Here is a 20,178-nt window from a genome sequence, read left to right on the forward strand (position 1 = left end):
GTTGTTTGTTTGTTTGTTTGTGTGTGTGTGTGTGTGTGTGTGTGTGTGTGTGTGTGTGTGTGTGGCTCTGTGTGGGGGCTAAGCTCCTTTTCAGAATACATGCTAACAGCTCTCTCTACTGGTAGTGATAGTGTAAAGCATATACCCATTCAAAGGAGACAGGATGAGATGTTTCCCCTGACAGACTGGTTTGTGAACAGTCTTGCCATCTACCAGCATAACTCCACCTTTTACTTAAATCTCCAATTGACAAATGTATAATCAAGTGTTTTATTGATTAGCAGAAACAATATTGGTCCAATTCAACATATGAAAATCAATTAAAAATCAGTAACTGGGTTTCCAGGATAGGTCAAAACTAAATGTTCCCAATACTCTCCTGTTAATTATTATTATTTATTTTTTTAATTAAAGGCTTCTGGCATCACGACTGCCAATGGCCCCTGGTGTAAGCATTGATTACTTTGTCCTATGATGACTGTTGGATAGATGATTCACTTACTTAAACAAATGTATTTGTTGTAAGTCGCTTTGGATAAAGGCATCTGCTAAATGCCATAAATGTAAATGTAAATGTACTCAGAGAAAGTATTTGAAATAATACAAAGCCGTGGGTCTGTCTTACACAGTAAAAACTGATTTATCGGTATGTTCATCCAAATGCGTGTGTTCTTCCCGAAAACCTTGTTACTTCGTTTGACTGAATACATGACAAAGTGCTCAAGTTTCAAGCACTCAAATCGGACTCCACTGTGCCCAGCAGGCAGCGTGACATGCATGTGGGAGACGGTGGTGTGGAATCTGCCAGATGCCATGTCCTTGTCACTGTGTTCCTTCCTCGTTACCGGCCACTCAGTGAGAGAGAGTTCCTGTGGGAGGGGTGAGAGAGCATCACACCCCGCCCACTGATTTGTCCTCTGGCACAGAACGCAGTACATCCTGATATGCAAATGAGGTGAATTGTCTGTCATGCCTGACTGTTCCAAAGGTAGAGGGGAGAGGGGGGACAGACAAAATCCACCTGCTATCTGTTCAATTAAATGTAATAGCATGAGAGTGTTACTTCTACTGTTTCTAATCCTAGAGGAGAGTCTCTGTGGCTGTGTGTACAAATCCTGCCTCACTGTATGTGTCATCAAAAAAGAGACCTTACTCCACCGGGAAATCCCAGACGGTCTCCCGTCCACGTACTAACAGATCTGACGAGATCACGCCTTCTCAGGCTGGTGTGGCCTGAAGTGCTTGAATGCTAGCAAGATAGGCTTCTGATTAATAACACTTTTCTCACTTTTGTTTCATGAGCTAGATTATTGAGTAAAAAAGAACAGTCTCCCTCCTTGTAAATTTTGACCAGGCCCACCACATTCATATGACGATCCAGGACCACCACATTCATATAACAAAGCTTCCTATTAATAACAGTCTACCCCCTTCAAAAATGCCTTGCCTTTATTTTCATTTTTATTCTCATCAACATTCAATAACGCCATGACATACTGGATTACTGTAGATACTGTACAACTGAATTAACATACTGATCTCGCTTTACCAATACTGACACTGACTTTAAAATTGATCTTTAAAAAGACTCTGGGAGGGATATGACCTCGTAGCAAAAACTAACGGGGTGACGCTGCCAGAGAAAGATCAGAGATGCAACAGACTAGAGAATAGAGCGTGTTGCGTCCGAGAATCATTCCTCAAAGGTTTTGTTGTGCAGTTATGAGCGTCTCTGGTAGATTTAAAATTCATTGGTTCCAGGCAGCTGGCGCACCAGGTACTGTAGTGTTATGCCCTGCCCAACCATGTGAGAATTGTCTCATTCTATAGGACAGATGATTTTTTTCAACAAAAAGCAGAAATACAAAATATCACTTGCAGTATAAATGGTATGGTATGATTATGACAGATATGAAAAACAATAGTAATATCGTGTATACTGCAGACCCTGTGGCCTCTATTTAAAGTGCTGAAACGTTATACCTCTGTTGGATCCAGGCAGCTGTTTTCTTGAGAGAAATGGAACCAAAAAATCTGGACCAGAGGGACATGGAAAGAAGGAAAGTGAGGGTGAAAGTGAAGGGGAGTGAAAACGAGTAGACGTCAATACATTTGATGACAGCTGTTGTTTTCACAGGCGTGACGTCATATCTCAGAGCCTACCTTTAAAGCCCTGAATCACCATTGAGAAAGAGGACACTGTGTCTCGTATGCTAGGGACCAGCCCCAGGGGGCAGAGATACTGTACGGTATTCAAGTTCCCTCTCAACAGGGCAATCTAATGGTGTGAATTCAATCAAACATGGTCCTCAGAAAAGGGAACAACTCAGTGTGTGATTGAAGCAGGGATAAAAAAAAAGTAAAAAAAAAAAAAAAGAGAAAAATACTCTCTCTCCAGACAAAGAAACTCCATGGGGAAGATCCTCTTTACACTCTGGTGAAGAAAAGACTTGAGCACTGCTTTAGTGAAAATGCACAGTGCTGCTGTACATATGCATCTGCTGTATGGCATGCTTGAGATATTGTCACACAGATAAGATTACCAATTAAAATGACAGTCTCATTGTGTATACTGCTGTCACCACAAGATGAGCTTTGCGTATACAGTAACGCAAGCCAAGAAAATGTGTTGTTGTGAATTATCTCAGATTTGCAATCCTATTTCTTATTCTGACATACAATCAATTTCTCACAAGAAAGACCAAGCAGATAACAACTTCTGAATACCGAAGGGCGGAATATCGATACAAGTTTTTGTTAACCTCAAGGTCCTGAAAAACATCAATAATAACTATGTAACAGTATCACTGAATAGTCAGCCAAGCTGTTGCTCTTTTTCTATCATAATGCAGATAAATATGAGAAATAAATATATAAATATATTTCTGAATATAACTTCACTCTATTCAGGCAGACGGCTCCACGCCAGTGGAATGAAACACAACAGTGAACTCTTGTTGGGGCTTTACTACAAGGCCACTTTGTTACCCTGTTCTGTCCTGTGCTCTCCGGTGCCTATTCAAAAGACATGTTTGAAAGGCCTTGTCATATCACTGGCAAGAGCTTAGCTTCACCCAGCTGCTGGTTAACAAAAAGAATGGCCCCAAAATGTATGTGTGTGTGTGTGTGTGTGTGTGTGTGTGTGTGTGTGTGTGTGTGTGTGTGTGTGTGTGTGTGTGTGTGTGTGTGTGTTTGTGTGTGTGCGCACATGTGGGAAAATAGCCACTGTTCCCACTATGAGCCCAGTTCCCAGGGTTTGCGGGGCCACACAGCCCACTCACTCAACAACACAGCAGAAAGTAACACTTACACATACATTAAAGATATTTGTACACATCTGTGTTTACTAGGACTTTGTGAAATGCTAATTTTTATATCTCCCTTTGACTTGATTAACTCCCAAAATATTACTTGAAATGTATATGGGTTAATATGTCTTTGACAATTGGCATGACTAGATGCACTGATAGATCAGTCTGACCTACTGATCTACATACATTCACCGAACACTTTATTAGAACACTATACTAATACTGGGTAGGGCCTCCCTTTGCTTTCAAAACAGCCTCAATTCTTCGTGGCATTGATTCCACAAGATGTTGGAAACATTCCTTTGAGATTCTGGTCCATGATGACATGAATGCATCACGCAATTCCTGCAGATTTTTCAGGTGCGCTTTAAAGCTGTGAATCTCCCGTTCTACCACATCCCAAAGGTGTTCTATTGGATTCAGATCCGGTGACTGGGAAGGCCACTGAAGAACACTGAACTCATTGTCATGTTCATGAAACCAGTTTGAGACAACTTTTGCTTTGTGACATGGTGCATTACCATGCTGATTTGGCATATTCCTTGACACAGGTGACAATATCAGAAAACACTTCGCACTGAATTTAGGCTGATTGTGACTCGTTCTCTGGCCGAATAAGCAACAGAAGCAACAGGTGAGATGGAGAGGCAGTCATGGATGTGTTTTGGGACAATAGAAAGGCAGTCCTGGATGTGTTTTAGGCTCCTGGGCTTCTCCCCCCAGGGTCTAGGCTCAGCCCCCTTCACCTGCTGATCTGTGTTCTCTGAGCTCCAATAGTGGAACTCCGCCCACCTGCTTGAATCCCTCCTGGAGCTCTCTGCCTTTCTTCTCTCTTCTCCGTTTTTAAAGCCCTAAATGGCACCGGATCTGTCTCCGCGATGGACCTTCTCTCTCCCCATCATTTTTTTTTGTTACCTTGTCAAGCGTGGTCTATCATCTAAATGCCTTTAAATCAAAGACGGTTGCCTCTATCACAAAATTAGACATCTGTAAGGAACTATCGTCAGTTGAGTCGTGCATTGTATGACCAAGTAAAAATTGAATCATTTATTACGTTGTAAATGTGGGATTCTGACTGTTCATTAGTTAATGCTACAAACTTATTAAGTGACTTACCTGCGACACCTGAAAAGTCCAATAGGTGGCGATCCTGCCTTGGATATGTATTGCTAAGGCTCTAGCTTTTGATTTATGAGAATATGCCAAGAAAACAGTTGACAGCCAAGTTGTAGGGCTGTTGTTCATGTCTGACTACTGAAACCACTACTTTTCAACTATGGAACTCTTGAGATTAACTTGCTCCTTTTCTGAACAGCGTTGGACAATGTGTCTGCAATATGATGATCAATAAATTAAAGGATTAGTTAATGATTTTAACAATCCTATTTCATTTACCACTCTAGCCAAATCTCCTTTCAATCACTTTTCACACCAGTGTTTTGTTTGTTGACAAAACAGCAGTGGCCTCTTTGTAGCATTTACTAGCAATGCTAGTGCAAGTCAATGGGGTCCAAAACCGTTACTCATGAAGTAACCCTTTAATCTAGAGATGCAAAGGAGCATTTACCCATTTGCGCCAATCACATGAATGCTGATTCATCAAACACTACCCTGTCGCTATTAACCTGGTAGACATCTCCAAGGCTCTCCTTTGACCATTCTCAGACGGCCATTTGATCCTGTGACCTTGCCATGAGGCTTAGACCCCGTTAATCAGTGCTTGCAGCTTCTATTACTCATCTTCCTCATCGTCTTCCTCTTCGTCAAACCTGCCCACCACCTGTTCATATTTTTCAGTATATATGGTGCCAGCAGGAATCAGTGTGTTACCAGGACCCCAGAGCTCTCCTGCCTTGGCCTTGGGTTGCAGTGAAACACCCCTGAGGTAGGGAAGGCCAAAGCAGTAAAAGAGAGCGGTGATGTTCAGTTGTTTGTGGTAACCCATGGTGAATCCAGGTGTTTGATTGGCCCTTATGGTACATCAAGTTTAATTAGTCTTATTAATAACCCCACAGCCTTGTTGTCTGTTCATCAGTCGTGGAAGGTAATTAACGTCACACCCGTCGTTACCCCATGACCAGTAATGAAATGACTTTGGTGTTATTCTGAGAAGGAGAGACTCAGGGAGAACTGCCTACCATGACGGTCAATGCATCACTTAGTGTTACACAAATCAATTGGCGGAAAGGTCAATTAGTGATTGTTATCCAATAAAAAAAACGCTTTCAACGCAGCACTGAGTTGTGCTACCTATAGGTTTTTACTGTGGCTCTTACTCCTGCCTCAGTGCTGCCCCCTATGGTCAGGGTCTGTGCCCATGTGATGCTTGCTTGGGTATCCACATGTGAACGCTACATTCCACTAGAGGGCAGAGTTGACCTGCAAAGATAAGAGGAAGTCCCGCAAAGATGAGAGAAAATCCTGCATTGAGTTTATAGGGTGTAAAACACTAATCTGACCTTAGATCAGTATCAAGAGGCACATTCATCCTACTCTGATGCAGAATGAAATCATGTTTACTGTATTTAGAATCTATTTTGAATTTTGAGATTGATTTACCAATTACCGTCCTAAACATGTATGTGATACTTACAGTAGGATAGACCCACTGTAGTCGACAGTACATGAGGTAGCTAAACATATTTGATACGATGTGATGTGTTTGATTTGACATATGTTTATGTTGACATTTTGGTCATCTAGTCATGCACACGTAGGTTTTGGATAACGTCTGGTATAATTGATGATGAAAGAAGAACAAATAGGATCCAGCGTCTCCTTATGTACAGTATTTACAGTACTATCTCACAGCCATCTACCAGCTTTAAGTGCAGTACCACTCCTGGTAACTTGGACTTTTCAAATGGTATTCAAGTTGGAAGTAAAAGTGATCATGATTTTAAAAATACGTATTTACTATACATACGTGATATTGTCGTTAAGACTGCATTTACAGTAGTAGTACAGTAGTTCTTTTTTATTTAACATTTTATTTTTGATTAAAAAGAGCACTAAATGTGCAAGTATTAAGACTGCTGTGTTTCAGGGTGACCACCAACTAGATCTCTGTGAGGTTAAACTCATTACGGGCTTGTGAAAGTAACACGTTAATAAGCTCCAAATCCCTTTAACACAGCACCCATTAGGAAAGTGCTGAGCTCTCCCTTGGCCGCTCAGATGGAATCCTCTGGTCTAGACTACAACTGTGAAACTCTTCACTTTCTCCTACTTTTTATTTTACTTTGATTTGGTTTTAATTGATATGGGACATGAAGCCATAACTCTGTGAGAGATTATCCCTCACTTGTATAATTCTGTTTTGCCAATGTTATAATAACTAAGCAAAGGGATGGGGGGCAGACTTTTATTTATTGAGAATTGTGTCATAATCATGCACGAGATGATTCACAAGTGTGTTATAAAACTCAACTTTGTTGTCATAACAAGTGTCATAAGAAGTGTAATAATCATGCACAGAAGAGGACATAGACGTTTGTTGTCTTCCAGGAGACTTCCTATTGTGTAGTTTATTAATGGCTTGTGTTAATTCCACATGCACAATATCTTTATCTAGGTTTTATTTCTCAGATTTCAATATGGTTGGGAGATTAGCTTTATCTAGAAAAATGTAAATATTCTGTATCGGTGTGTATTGGTTTTTTCTTCTTTTTGTTTTTTGCAAAGGGAGAATGAACTGATACATATGTTTGAACCTATGTGGCATAGCAAATAAAGGACCAGATCAAAAAAACAGACTTAATAAAACTTGATAAAAAGCACAACACTATTGCAACAGTCAAGTCTAAGTTGAAGACATCTTCCTTCATGTGATGTGTCAGTGCCATGTTAGTGTAAAGCAGTCTTTTGATTGAGAGTCTGGTAGAACTAAGGGATGTTTGCCATCTGATATTGGCATTATCTAACTTTGGGTTTATCCCCTAACTCTCTCTCTCTCTCTCTCTCTCCCTCCCTTTCTCTCTCTCACACACACACACACACACACACACACACACACACACACACACACACACACACACACACACACACACACACACACACTGCAGCAGAGTGGAAAATGGAAAATTCTGTATTTTTTAGATAGAGCACTGAAACTGATTACAGGTTTTAAAAGCAAGGCCTTTAATCTTAAGGTCACAAAATGTGCATAAACTACAGTATAATAATCGACATACTAAATTGGCCGATGTGTTGAGAGCACATCAAATTACATTTTGTCCCCAAATTGCTACACTTATGATAAGATAATACTTATTCTTATTACAAAAATTTAACTGTTTGGCCATAATGACCATCGTTATGTTTGGAGGAAAAAAGGGGAGGCTTGCAAGCCGAAGAACACCATCCCAACTGTGAAGCACAGGGGTGGCAGCATCATGTTGTGGTGGTGCTTTGCTGCGGGAGGGACTGGTGCACTTCACAAAATAGATGGCATCAAGAGGAAGGAAAGTGATGTGGACATATTGAAGCAACATCTCAAGACATCAGCCAGGAAGTTAAAGCTTGGTCGCAAATGGGTCTTCCAAATGGACAATGACCCCAAGCATACTTCCAAAGTTGTGGCAAAATGGCTTAAGGACAACAAAGTCAAGGTATTGACTCCAATACAATCCAAGGCCATCACAATCCCTGACTTCAATCCTATAGAAAATTTGTGGGCAGAACTGAAAAAGCGTGTGCGAGCAAGGAGGCCCACCAACCTGAGTCAGTTACACAAGTTCTGTCAGGAGGAACGGGCCAAAATTCCACCAACTTGTTGTGGGAAGCTTGTGGAAGGCTACCCAAAACGTTTGACAGCAAGTTAAACAATTTAAAGGCAATGCTACCAAATACTAATTAGGTGTATTTGAACTCCTGACCCACTGGGAATGGGATGAAAGCCATACAGTATATGAAATAATTCTCTCTACTATTATTCTGACATTTCACATTTTTAAAATAAAGTAGTGATCCTAACTGACCTAAGACAGGGAATGTTTATTAGGATTAAATTAAGTTTAAATGTATTTGGCTAAGGTGTATGTAAACTTCCGACTTCAACTGTAACTCGTTCAAGAAGAGAGAATGCTTTACTTTTTTAAGACACCCATTTCACTGACTTATTTAATACCAAAGAATTACAACAGCATGAAAGAATGTTTTCTCTTTCATTGCTTAAAATATAAATGAAAAATGTTCTATCTTCTGCTCAGTCATGAGACCTGTCTAATTCTAACTTTGTCTTGACTAATGCAGCATATCAGATACATGTATCAGAGCTTCACCAGGTCATAACTACCCATAGCTCTGTCAGAGGTTACCCCTCACACTAACCCTAACCCTAACCCTAACCCTAACCCTAACCCTAACCCTAACCCTTCTGATTCACCAATATAATAAAAGCCAAGCAAAGGGATGGGGTGGAATTGACTTTTTGAAGTGTCGTAAAATTGTGCACATATTAGGATTTAGACATTTGTTGATCGAACATTTTTGGAACTCAACTGGTGAGCCATTGCTTACAGGAGACTTCCCTTTTTGTAGTTTATTAATGGATTGTGTTAATTTCTCAGGCACAATGTTCTTTATCTAGGTCTAATTTACTGTACATGCATCAGGTGTAAGCAGGGGTAACCTTAATAACCTGATGAGTGGCCAAGTTATGTTTGCAGTGGTGGCTGGATTAGACATTAACTGTGGCCTAAATCACTTTGTGCTGACGGATTTGGAAACTGATAATCCAAGGTGTGGCTTTAAAAGCCGCAGCCTGCCTACCTGGGTTCATTCGTAGCGCAGCCCATCCATCTCCTGTACAACCAGACGAATCAACACTTCTGAAGGGCTGACAGCAACCGCAAGACCGCAATCATGAACGGCACAGAGGGACCTTTTTTCTATATCCCTATGTCAAATAACACTGGCCTTGTCAGGAGCCCCTATGAGTACCCTCAGTACTACCTTATCAACCCGGCAGCGTTCTCCGCCCTGGCCGCCTACATGTTCTTCCTCATCATCGCCGGCTTCCCCATCAACTTCCTTACACTCTACGTGACCATTGAGCACAAGAAACTGAGGACCGCCCTGAACTACATCCTGCTGAATCTGGCTGTTGCTAACCTCTTCATGGTGATCGGCGGGTTCACTACCACGATGGTGACCTCCATGTATGGCTACTTCATCTTCGGGAGGTTGGGCTGCAACATTGAAGGATTCTTTGCTACCCTCGGCGGTGAGATCTCCCTCTGGTCCCTGGTCGTCCTGGCCATTGAGAGGTGGGTGGTCGTCTGCAAGCCCATGAGCAACTTCCGCTTCGGGGAGAACCACGCCATCATGGGTGTGGCCTTAACCTGGACCATGGCGTGTGCTTGTTCCGTTCCCCCTCTTTTGGGCTGGTCCCGCTACATTCCCGAGGGCATGCAGTGCTCATGCGGAATCGACTACTACACACGCGCCGAGGGCTTCAACAACGAGTCTTTCGTCATCTATATGTTCACGTGTCACTTCTCATTGCCCCTCACGATCATTTTCTTCTGCTACGGCCGTCTGCTCTGCACAGTGAAGGAGGCTGCTGCCGCCCAGCAGGAGTCTGAGACCACCCAGAGGGCTGAGAGGGAAGTCACCCGCATGGTCATCCTCATGTTGGTCTCCTTCCTGGTATGTTGGCTTCCCTATGCCGGCACAGCCTGGTACATCTTCACCCACCAAGGCATCGTGTTCGGGCCCTTCTTCATGACACTCCCGGCCTTCTTTGCCAAGAGCTCAGCCATCTACAACCCTTTGATCTACGTGTGCATGAACAAGCAGTTCCGTAACTGCATGATCACCACCATGTGCTGCGGAAAGAACCCCTTCGAGGAAGAGGAGGGAGCATCCACCACCACCTCCAAGACCGAGGCTTCCTCTGTGTCCTCCAGCTCCGTGGCCCCTGCATAAACGGATCCCCACAATCCACGCGATCCACTGTCCACGAAGAAGACTTCTGCTCCCCCTGGAAACGACTGAAGGCTAACGTCTACAGAAATAATCTTTTTGTATTTTAACAAACCAGTTGGTTCAACCTAAAGACAGTTGCAGGAGAGGGCAGCCCACAACAAAGTTGTTTCTGTATGTACAGAAGATTCTAACGTATTGATGTGTAAGATGTTTTTTTTTTCTTGAGGTAAAAGGAAAATGTCTTACTTGTTTACAGTTGGATTCTATATGTAACAGGCTTATTTGTGAATGTAGAGGCATGTAATCAAGGCAATGTAAAATAAAACGCACTTTGCAAATGAATCTCTCTGTTCATGTTTTACTTACAATATCATCAGGTTAAAAATACAAATGACTAATGAATAAATGAATGCATTTTTTTTAATCAATTCATATTTCAACACTGTTCGCTGTAAGGGGTTTTTATCTACACAATATGGTTACAAACATTAGGCTTCTTACATTAAATTATTCAACATAGGCATGAAAATAATAGTGTTATCATACTGTAGCTTCGTTTAGAGGGCACTTTGGTAATCAGAGGTCAATCACAGGTCACCTTGTACAAAGCAATGTTGAGGATTATAGAGGATTATGACATAAATAATCACAGCTATGACTGTCAGTTGACTTACATTAATCACACAAAGGTTAATAGGGTCAATTTAATTGGATAACATACATCACTATACCCAAACACACACACACACACACATACACACGCACACACACACACACACACACACACACACACACACACACACACACACACACACACACACACACACACACACACACACACACTCCCTCTCTCTCTCTTTCTCTCTTTGGATACATAATAGAATATGACAGGATAATGGAAACAAGTCTTATGCATGTCACTGCAGTGCTTGATATGCTCCTTATTATTGCTCATGATTGGTGCAGTATGGTGAGTCAGGTTTGTAGGTATCACCTGGTGTTTTTGTCATCCGAGGAGACTGGAATGAAAACACAAGGTTTTGGTATTTCAATGGTGATGCTTTTGCTTTCCTCAACTCTAGTTCCCCTAATCACAGCACTGTACACCACAGAGCTGCGCTGAGGATCAGAGCTGGAAAGGACGACGTGAAAGGACGACGTGAAAGGACGACGTGAAAGGACGACGTGAACTACAACAGCAAGATTCAGATTGGTAGGGTGTCAAGCCCCTAAGTCCCTCATGGAGAAGTGAATGTCCATCCGACACAGGTGGCATCATGATTTGACTATAATAATAATAATAATAATAATAATAATAATAATAATAATAAGTGATTCATGCCTTGCCTCTCTGTGTAAAGACTCAGCTGTGAGCCTGACCTGTGTGATAAATGATCACAGCTCCAGGAGTGAAGTGAGATCCCTCGTCCTCAGTGCTCTGTCTGGTCTGGAGCAAAACAAACACCTCGACAACTCTCCCATAATGACCTTTGTGCGTAGCTATGGCAACCCTCATACCATCGGATCTCTTGCGGAATACAGATATGTCCGCCAAGCGATCTGCCCAAATCCAGCACCGGCAGAAAGGCTAAGGAAAACAAAAACAAATCAATGACTGGCCTCAGACCAGATTAAACGACTGGCCTCAGACCAGATTAAGGAGCGGAGAATGAAGACAGAGGGGGTACAGTGCAGTAGATGGGGGGCACATTATCATCATCATCATCATCATCATCACCCATTATAACCCGTTGACATGGAAGTATTTTTTAGATGCTTTTATTTCATTGAATTATCTGTTAGCACTCATATACAGTCAACATGAACCCAGTAAAGATGCTCGAGGATTGATTGAAATCCGATCAATATTTGTCGATCCGACTTGTTCTCTCTGCGTCTGTCTGATCTTCCACTTCCTTCCGTCTCCAGCGATTCTCGCCTTGAAGAGTGGTTGTCATCTTGGCTTCTGACAATATATGACTTCATAGCACTGAATCCATTTTTGTGTTCCCATGACAACTGCCCATCAAGGTCAACTTGCAACCGCTCTCGTCTCTGGGCGGTTATTGGTGATGTCACTGTCACACAGGGGACGCCATCAGTACTTCCATGCGAGGGCCGTGGACGTTGCGGTGAGACCCGTGCCACAATCCTTTAATTCATATCTCACACATGTTTTTTCCCCCCATCCAGAAGGAAGAAAAAAACACATCCATAATTCAGACCATAAAGCCTCTGTGTCTCTGTGCTGTGAAGCCTCAGTGCTGTGAAGCCTCAGTGCTGTGAAGCCTCAGTGCTGTGAAGCCTCAGTGCTGTGCGTGCTGCTACATCTCCTCAAGGTTTTCCTGTTCATGGATCGTAGTATGGATTGCTGGGGAGTAACAATCGAATGCGAGTCATTAACCTGTTATTACCTCCTCTATAGTCATGCACAGCGTAAGGACTGTGGTTTACGAGTTCATGTCAAAATAAATGAACAAGACAAGCTGAAAGATAACATGTTTGTGGACACATGATCGACACTTCTCGTTCCCACGGTTACAACAGCACTTGTCATATCAGCACTGATTCGATAGGCTATCGTGTGTGGTACCTTGTATGACGTATCAATGGAAAGGAACAACACCTGCCCATAGTTTAGATCCCATTGGCCCGTTTCCTTTCTTAAGCCATATTTCACACACCATGCACCTGTGAGATCTGCAGGATGTGTGTGTACAGTGCACGTTGATGAGCATGCGAGGTTGCATGTGAGAAGATCCTTCTCCGGTCGAAAGGATGAGCTGTTGCTATGGTCTCCATGAAGCCTACATGAAATAGTACAGTCACACTACAGTTGTGTGTGTGCTGCACAACTGACAGGGGTTGGCAGGGGTTGGCACCGTGGGTGAAAGGCAGCCTCAAGGTAGCTTGTTAACGGCAGTTTGTATCTGCACGGTACGGTAGTGATAGGCATGTTTACTGACATTGTCAGTGTTGCCATCATCCCTGTATCTTAAATGTCAACAAGAGGATTATTTATATGTGTGTGACATACTGACTCTTTTTTGACAGCAGGGAAGAGGGAGATTTTGATGTGAAGGAGTTCAGTTAGTGATGCCCCTTTTGTTGACAGAAATACTGCTGCTAGTAGATGTGTTTGATTGGTCTCGTCAGATTAAAAAGCACTGTTAAAAGTGGGAGGGATAGACATTACATCGCATATTCTTTTTACAAATATCATGTTGCCAAACAATTATATTCCTTTAATTTTAGAAGATGTGTGTACCTTGGTGAATATGAAATAATATTTAATTTGCTCTGGTGGTGAGAATTCTGCACTGCAATCAGAATCAATGCCACGAAGAATTGAGGCTGTTTTGAGGGCAAAGGGAGGCCCTACCCAGTATTAGTATAGTGTTCTAATAAAGGGAGGCCCTACCCAGTATTAGTATAGTGTTCTAATAAAGGGAGGCCCTACCCAGTATTAGTATAGTGTTCTAATAAAGGGAGGCCCTACCCAGTATTAGTATAGTGTTCATAATAAAGGGAGGCCCTACCCAGTATTAGTATAGTGTTCTAATAAAGGGAGGCCCTACCCAGTATTAGTATAGTGTTCTAATAAAGGGAGGCCCTACCCAGTATTAGTATAGTGTTCATAATAAAGGGAGGCCCTACCCAGTATTAGTATAGTGTTCTAATAAAGGGAGGCCCTACCCAGTATTAGTATAGTGTTCATAATAAAGGGAGGCCCTACCCAGTATTAGTATAGTGTTCTAATAAAGGGAGGCCCTACCCAGTATTAGTATAGTGTTCTAATAAAGGGAGGCCCTACCCAGTATTAGTATAGTGTTCATAATAAAGTGCTCAGTGAGTGTAGCTACAAGCCGCTATGCAGAAAGGGTTGAAATCCTTTTGAATTTGTATGGAAAACTTTATTTGATAATAAAAATAGCATTCACAGACTTCTTTTGATAGCTACATATACATTGTGATCCATCTCAAGGAAAGAAGCTTTACTGGATAAGTCCACATCTACTTGTACTAATGTTATGTATAGCTTCATGGGTCAAATAAAGCTATGAACAATGTGGTATTTATATATGCATAGTGTTTTATAAAAAGATTGGCCCATATACATGTACTGCTTTTCAACACATAGATAGCATTATGTCTGGAGCACATTGCAAGAAATAATGCTTAAAGAACACAGACTGCATACAAGTGCTTTATAATACAAAGGCAGGCTAACCATCGAGAGATATTCAAACCAACAAACAGCTTCTGATTGACCAAATACAGTCCTCCATTTTAGAACGTCTTTACATACCTGATTCAGAGTACATTAACATATTTCCCATGAATCATCAGGTCCATTTCAGAAATATAAACACAATATCACATTCCTCACTGCTGAGGTTTCTCATAAATTTCTCTTTTGTACAAGAAAAAGGCAACATTTTATTCCTCAACAGGGTCTTATTTGTTACATAGTAAAATTCTGTACAGGTGATGGCCGGCAGGTTAATTTCTTAATTATCGTTTTTTTTTTTCATTTTTTTTTTTCTACAGTACCATGGCGACAACAGTGATGAAACAATGCATTTGTTGTGGTTTTTCCTACATCTTTTTTAGTTGTTTTGTGAAACATAAAACAGAGAATACACACAACAACACACTGTAAAGCAGCACTCAGACTCCAGTGGCATGACAGCATGGCTCAGCATGGCAGATAGGCTGAGTTCTGTACCGGAACTTTCCACCTGTTACCAACGCAACGCAACGCAACGCAACGACTCTTCCAAACACAGTTACATACATTGCCTCATTCTCTTGTGGACCCAGGAAGTGGTGGGGCACAAATTCAGACAGGGAAAGAAAGAGCGGGCGGATAATTACTCACACGTGAGCTGCGAGCGCATGCTCATTGGGGTATTCTTTTGGATCTCCAAATATACCTGTAGATTTTCCATCTTGGACAGCGGTGGCTTTCATAGATATAAAGCAGCCATTTTGGTTGACACCTGACTTAACCTCTCTGCCTTAGAACCTCCTTTATGCTGCTTTATGACAACTAAAGCTGGCTTTATGGCACAGGGTTCAGGTAAGGGTTCAGGTAAGGGTCCAGGTAAGGGTTCAGGTAAGGGTACAGGTAAGGGTTCAGGTAAGGGTTCAGGTAAGGGTTCAGGTGAGGGTTCAGGTAAGGGTCCAGGTAAGGGTTCAGGTAAGGGTTCAGGTAAGGGTTCAGGTAAGGGTTCAGGTAAGGGTTCAGGTAAGGGTCCAGGTAAGGGTCCAGGTAAGGGTTCAGGTAAGCCTACAACTCCTCTGTGTGAAAGATGAAGAGAACGTTTCTTTCCATCCTTGGCACATCCTCGCTCGACACCCCTGAAGAACGGAGGACCGGAGCAGCTCACTCGCCGTGTCTGCTCCGTGAGACGAACGTCAACACTACCTGATGTTTGTCAGTTTTCTCAACAGGTGGTCTGATTCCCCTCCTTGGGTTTGGTTGTTGTGGAGGTGTTTGGGCTGGATTGGGGGCTACATAATTTACGAAGGAAAACAGCAGCTGATGAGCAAATCGAGCAGTGGTAGAAATATTTTTCTCAGCATATGGGGGTATAACTTGGTCCTCCAAGCTTTTAAGGAGCTTGCTCATGGTATGTGCCAATTTGAAAATAAATAGTGAGCAAATGCAACAAAAAAAAATGATTTCATATATATTACTTCATCCTAAAATTACCAAGAGTTTTGAAATTTAGATTTTGCCTTCGTCCAGTACAGTATTCACTTAGGTATGTACACACCACAGTCGTTCATTGAATGTTTGCGCTACCAGTGTCTTGTGCTATAGTTTGCTTTATAAAGCAGTTATTGGATGGAAAACAGCATCTAAAAATGTTTTAAACAATCTGATCATGAAGTACCAGTTACCACAGTTAGGAGCATGTTTTAAACCTCTGGAGGAAAGAATATGTGGAGTAAGAGATGCCTATACAAACAAGAATAATCACCATTTGTGATATGATAGGCACACACACACACCTTCACGACAGTAGATCAACCTCTGTTATGCTCAAAATAACAATAACAATTGAACAAAAACAAACAGTATGAACTGAAACAAAGATTGTACTCCTGCTGTTTTATGAATCTCTGTCTGGGATCACAAGTAGTCAAATCAATCAATCAATCAATCAATCAACCAACCAACCAATCGATCAGATAAATCACATGAGTATAACATCCTCAGAAGTCCAAGTCCAGTGTATAAACTGTGTTCTCCACAGGTAGAGGACTGAGTGTTGAGTCCTGGCTCTGCTCGGTTCACTCAGATGCTGAGGTCCTTAGGGCTCTCTTTGTACAGCCTTCTCTTGGGCTCAGGGAGCTGGTTTGGACTGTGGCCTACTGCGTTGTTGTGGCCTACTGCGTTGTTGTGGCCTACTGCGTTGTTGTAGCGTGCGTTGTTGTGGCCTACTGCGTTGTTCTTCAGCATGCTGTAGCAGTCCTTCAGCCTGGGTGCCGCCGCCGCCGCCGCCGCCACTGTGTGGTTCAGTTCCTCCCTGCTGTAGCTGCTGTCAGGGGACGAGTCCCTCTCCGCCCGGTAGCGTCTCTCTGGCGTTCCGTTCATCCCGTACCTCTCTTCCCTCCTCTCCGCAGACAAGTCCCTCAGGAGGTTGCCGTTCTTCAGGGATCTGTCGGGCGTGCGGCCCCTGGAAAGAGACAGGGAGGAGTCCGCGTTGTTGGAGCGTTCAGGGGTGGCGGGCTCCCTGTAGACCCGGCCCGGTGTCTGTGGGTCCATCAGGGACCGCGTGCTGCGGTCGTAGTACGGTCGTTCGGGGGTGACCGCGGCGTGAGAGAGGAACCCTCCGTCGTCGTACTCCCTCTCGGGCGTGCGGTCCCGCGGCGCTCTCTCCGCCCGGCGGTCCATGGACTTCGCCCGCCGTCGGTCGGGGGAGGAGTTGCGTGTACGGGTGGGCGAGCGGTCGAGGGAACCGCGCCGCGCTCGGCCGTACCTCTGGTCCAGAGTGGCGCTGCTCGCGGACAGCTCTCGCGCCCTCTCCTTCTCCGCCGCGGCTGCGGCCTTCTTCCCCGAGCTATCCTTCCTCAGGGTCTTTAAGAGTTTCGAGATGCCACTTTCAGACTCCGACTTCTTGACTTTGCGGCCGCGGATCTTCTTCTTACCACCGCTGCTGCTGTTGCTGTTGTCCGGGGAGTGTTGTCTGGGGGTGGTGTGACTGTGGTTGTTGTTCCAGGTGTGATGGTGGTGGGGGTTAAAGTGCCGGCCCTGCTGGTCCATTCTGTCTGTCCCAGCCCTGTCCATGTCTCTCCCCCGCACGGCGTCCTCCTGGCGTGATGGTTTGTGAAGGTCTGGTGGATAACTGGACTCCGGTGAGGTGTGGTATCGGCTGTTTGGCGGCAGGGTCCTCACTTCCGAAGTGTTTTGTGTCCCGGGTGTGGGAGAGTGCCTGTCATGGCTGCCGTCTAGGGGAAGAGCAGGAGAATAAGGAAGTCAGATTCGCTCAGTGCAACAACGGTGTGTAAAAGTTTGATTAGGCTGTATCGTTGTGCTACGTGTATTACAGCTAATACACCTCAATCACATTCAACAGGCAATGGTAAAAAACACAGACAATTCGAACAAAAACAAGTTCCCATGTTCATTTCAAAATGGGAACTTGTATGTGTATTGAGATAATGTCAATACAGTGATCTTTATGGAAACCATGCATTGCCATGCACTTCCATAAACAAAAACATTCAACAAAAGCACTTGGAAAAAACGACAACAGAACAAAAAGCACTTGGAAAAACTAAAGCATGTATTGGTACTGTATGTATGTTATACTTGAATTTGTACAGCTCAGTTTTACTTGAATCTACAGAATAAATAGCACCAAAGTAATCACTTCAATATGTTTTCTTTCTTTAGGAACTAAAGTTGGCATGTTGGAATACACGTAGGCAGCAGCAAAACAACAGGTGTGAAACATTGGCACGTGGACGACTACGACTAAGCACCTAAAACGAAACGATAAACAAGTCAACATCCTTCTATCATTGGGAACAGCAGGAAAACAAAAACAGGAGTGTTTTTGCCCATGACCCAATTAGAGACAGTTGCCATGGTAGCAGCGACTGACAAGCAGTGCCATAAATCAATCGCAGCCACAGCCGTTGGTTGGGGGGGTGGGCAGAGAAGCATTGCATTCTGGGTAGATGCGCGGTACAGGGAGTGAGTCAGGCCACACCACAGACATACCAAGGAAGTGCAGGAGGAAGTAAGCAGGAAGGGAAAGGTGGGTTAAGTGGGGGTAAGGGTTAGAGGGTCAGAGGTCATGGGTGAGAGGTAGGGGTGGGTTGGAGACAGACTTTTGGCTACAAACCGTGGTCTGATTTTGGCCCATTAGGTAGAAACAGGGCTCTCCCATCTTGTCATTTCTCATAGTACCAACAGCGAGATGAGGAGCCATCATCGCTGAAGAGAGGAGGAAGAGCCCAGTGAAAAGAGAGAAAAAGGAGAGAAAGGGAGAGGAAGGAAAATAAAAAATAATAATAAAAGAAAATAGAGAAAAGAGACAGTTTACAAGTTTTTCTTTCACAGAAAAGGAAATCTGTGGATGTCACACACTCAAACAGCTTTCTCCAGGCATAACACAAGCCCTAATTCAACCTAATTCAAGGCCACAATTTGGCAATAACTATTTTTAACCACTTGAACCAAGCCTTTACCCTAACACTAGCCCTAACCCTAACCTTAATCCTAACTCTATCCCTAATCCTAACCCTAACCTTAATCCTAACCCTATCCTTAATCCTAACTCTATCCCTAATCCTAACCCTAGCCTTAATCCTAACCCTATCCCTAATCCTAGCCTTAACCCTAGTCTTTACCATAACCTTAGCCATAACCCTAGCTTTAATCCTAACCCATACATTAACCATGGTCTTAACCCTAGGCTGTAAGCAAACCAGAAGCCAGGATCTTGTAAAAAAACAAGATTTTCAGGATTAAGACAGCATGAGGAATATTTCATACTGTGGCGAATAGTTACATCACTGAGGAATGAGTAGAACTGAGCAATATTAAAACTCATTCAGATATTATTCAGATTGTTGATCAAATAAAATACTATATGACACTTAAAGCTTGTGTTGATGATGACTGGAAATCAATTCTAAAGCGTTGGGATAAGGATTTTGAGTCTGACTCTTGGACAGTTTCCTTCCTAGACAGGTTTCCTTCCTAGACAGGTTTCCTTCCTAGACATGTGTCCTTCCTAGACATGTGTCCTTCCTAGACATGAGTCCTTCCTAGACATGTGTCCTTCCTAGACATGAGTCCTTCCTAGACATTGTGCAACTTCTTGCAGAAAGAAAGATCCCAGCTCCCAGAAACAAGGAGTGTCTGGCCATTGCTAGAATGGGTTCATTAGTGTTGAGGTCAATAGTATTAGTCACGATCACGGCGGAGTTTTATCACGTCCCATCTTTACTCACCATATTCAGGTACAGATCCATCGCCCCTTTTGAGGACCAGGCGCGCCCTCCGGCCGCCATTTTTGATCAACTCAATGGCGCGCGCGTGCTTCATGTTCTTTGTGCTCTCGCCATTGATCTCCAGGATCTCATCTCCCACCTGAGGAACACAGAGACAAACAGGTGACGTCACCCAAAACCACTGGCACAAACATATATGAGCTGTGGCCAAATGAAGAGAAGGTATTTTATGAGATTCGTATTTTGCATCTACATTCAAAACTTTAAACTGCCCTAGAGGCACCAGAGCAACCAACTGAAACGTTCTCTACAGATTGTTCCAGCAGTGAGGTGCACCACAACTAAAAGCGGGTTCACCCAGTTCGGTGGAGATCCGGGGAACCTCAAGAGTTAACCAACTCTGAGAATGAGTTAGGTAATTGATGTTCTAGAATCTAGATAACAAGGAGATATTCCAGGA

The 20,178-nt window shown here is 43.2% G+C and overlaps 2 protein-coding genes across 2 annotated transcripts in view; one reads left to right on the forward strand and one right to left on the reverse strand.

Moving 5' to 3' along the window:
- Positions 1-9,176: 9,176 nt before the first annotated feature.
- Positions 9,177-10,241, forward strand: LOC310808514 (rhodopsin; the record flags this gene model as incomplete). The annotated part of the gene is made up of 1 exon (XM_083675457.1): positions 9,177-10,241. One exon carries the CDS (start codon positions 9,177-9,179, stop codon positions 10,239-10,241), a length of 1,065 nt encoding a protein of 354 aa, XP_083531583.1.
- A 6,294-nt stretch (positions 10,242-16,535) lies between these two features.
- LOC310807949 (membrane-associated guanylate kinase, WW and PDZ domain-containing protein 1-like) overlaps positions 16,536-20,178 on the reverse strand; it is a 41,506-nt gene continuing 37,863 nt past the window's right edge. Inside the window, exons 19-20 of the mRNA XM_083674620.1 lie at positions 19,719-19,857; positions 16,536-17,702 (exon numbers count right to left, since the gene is read on the reverse strand). Of these exons, the coding sequence (XP_083530746.1) occupies positions 16,549-17,702; positions 19,719-19,857 (1,293 nt within the window). The 3' untranslated portion in view covers positions 16,536-16,548. The remainder of the gene's footprint in view (positions 17,703-19,718; positions 19,858-20,178) is intronic.

The sequence above is a fragment of the Argentina silus genome (assembly GCF_951799395.1).
Source record: "Argentina silus genome assembly, chromosome: 8".
Lineage (NCBI taxonomy): Eukaryota > Metazoa > Chordata > Actinopteri > Argentiniformes > Argentinidae > Argentina > Argentina silus.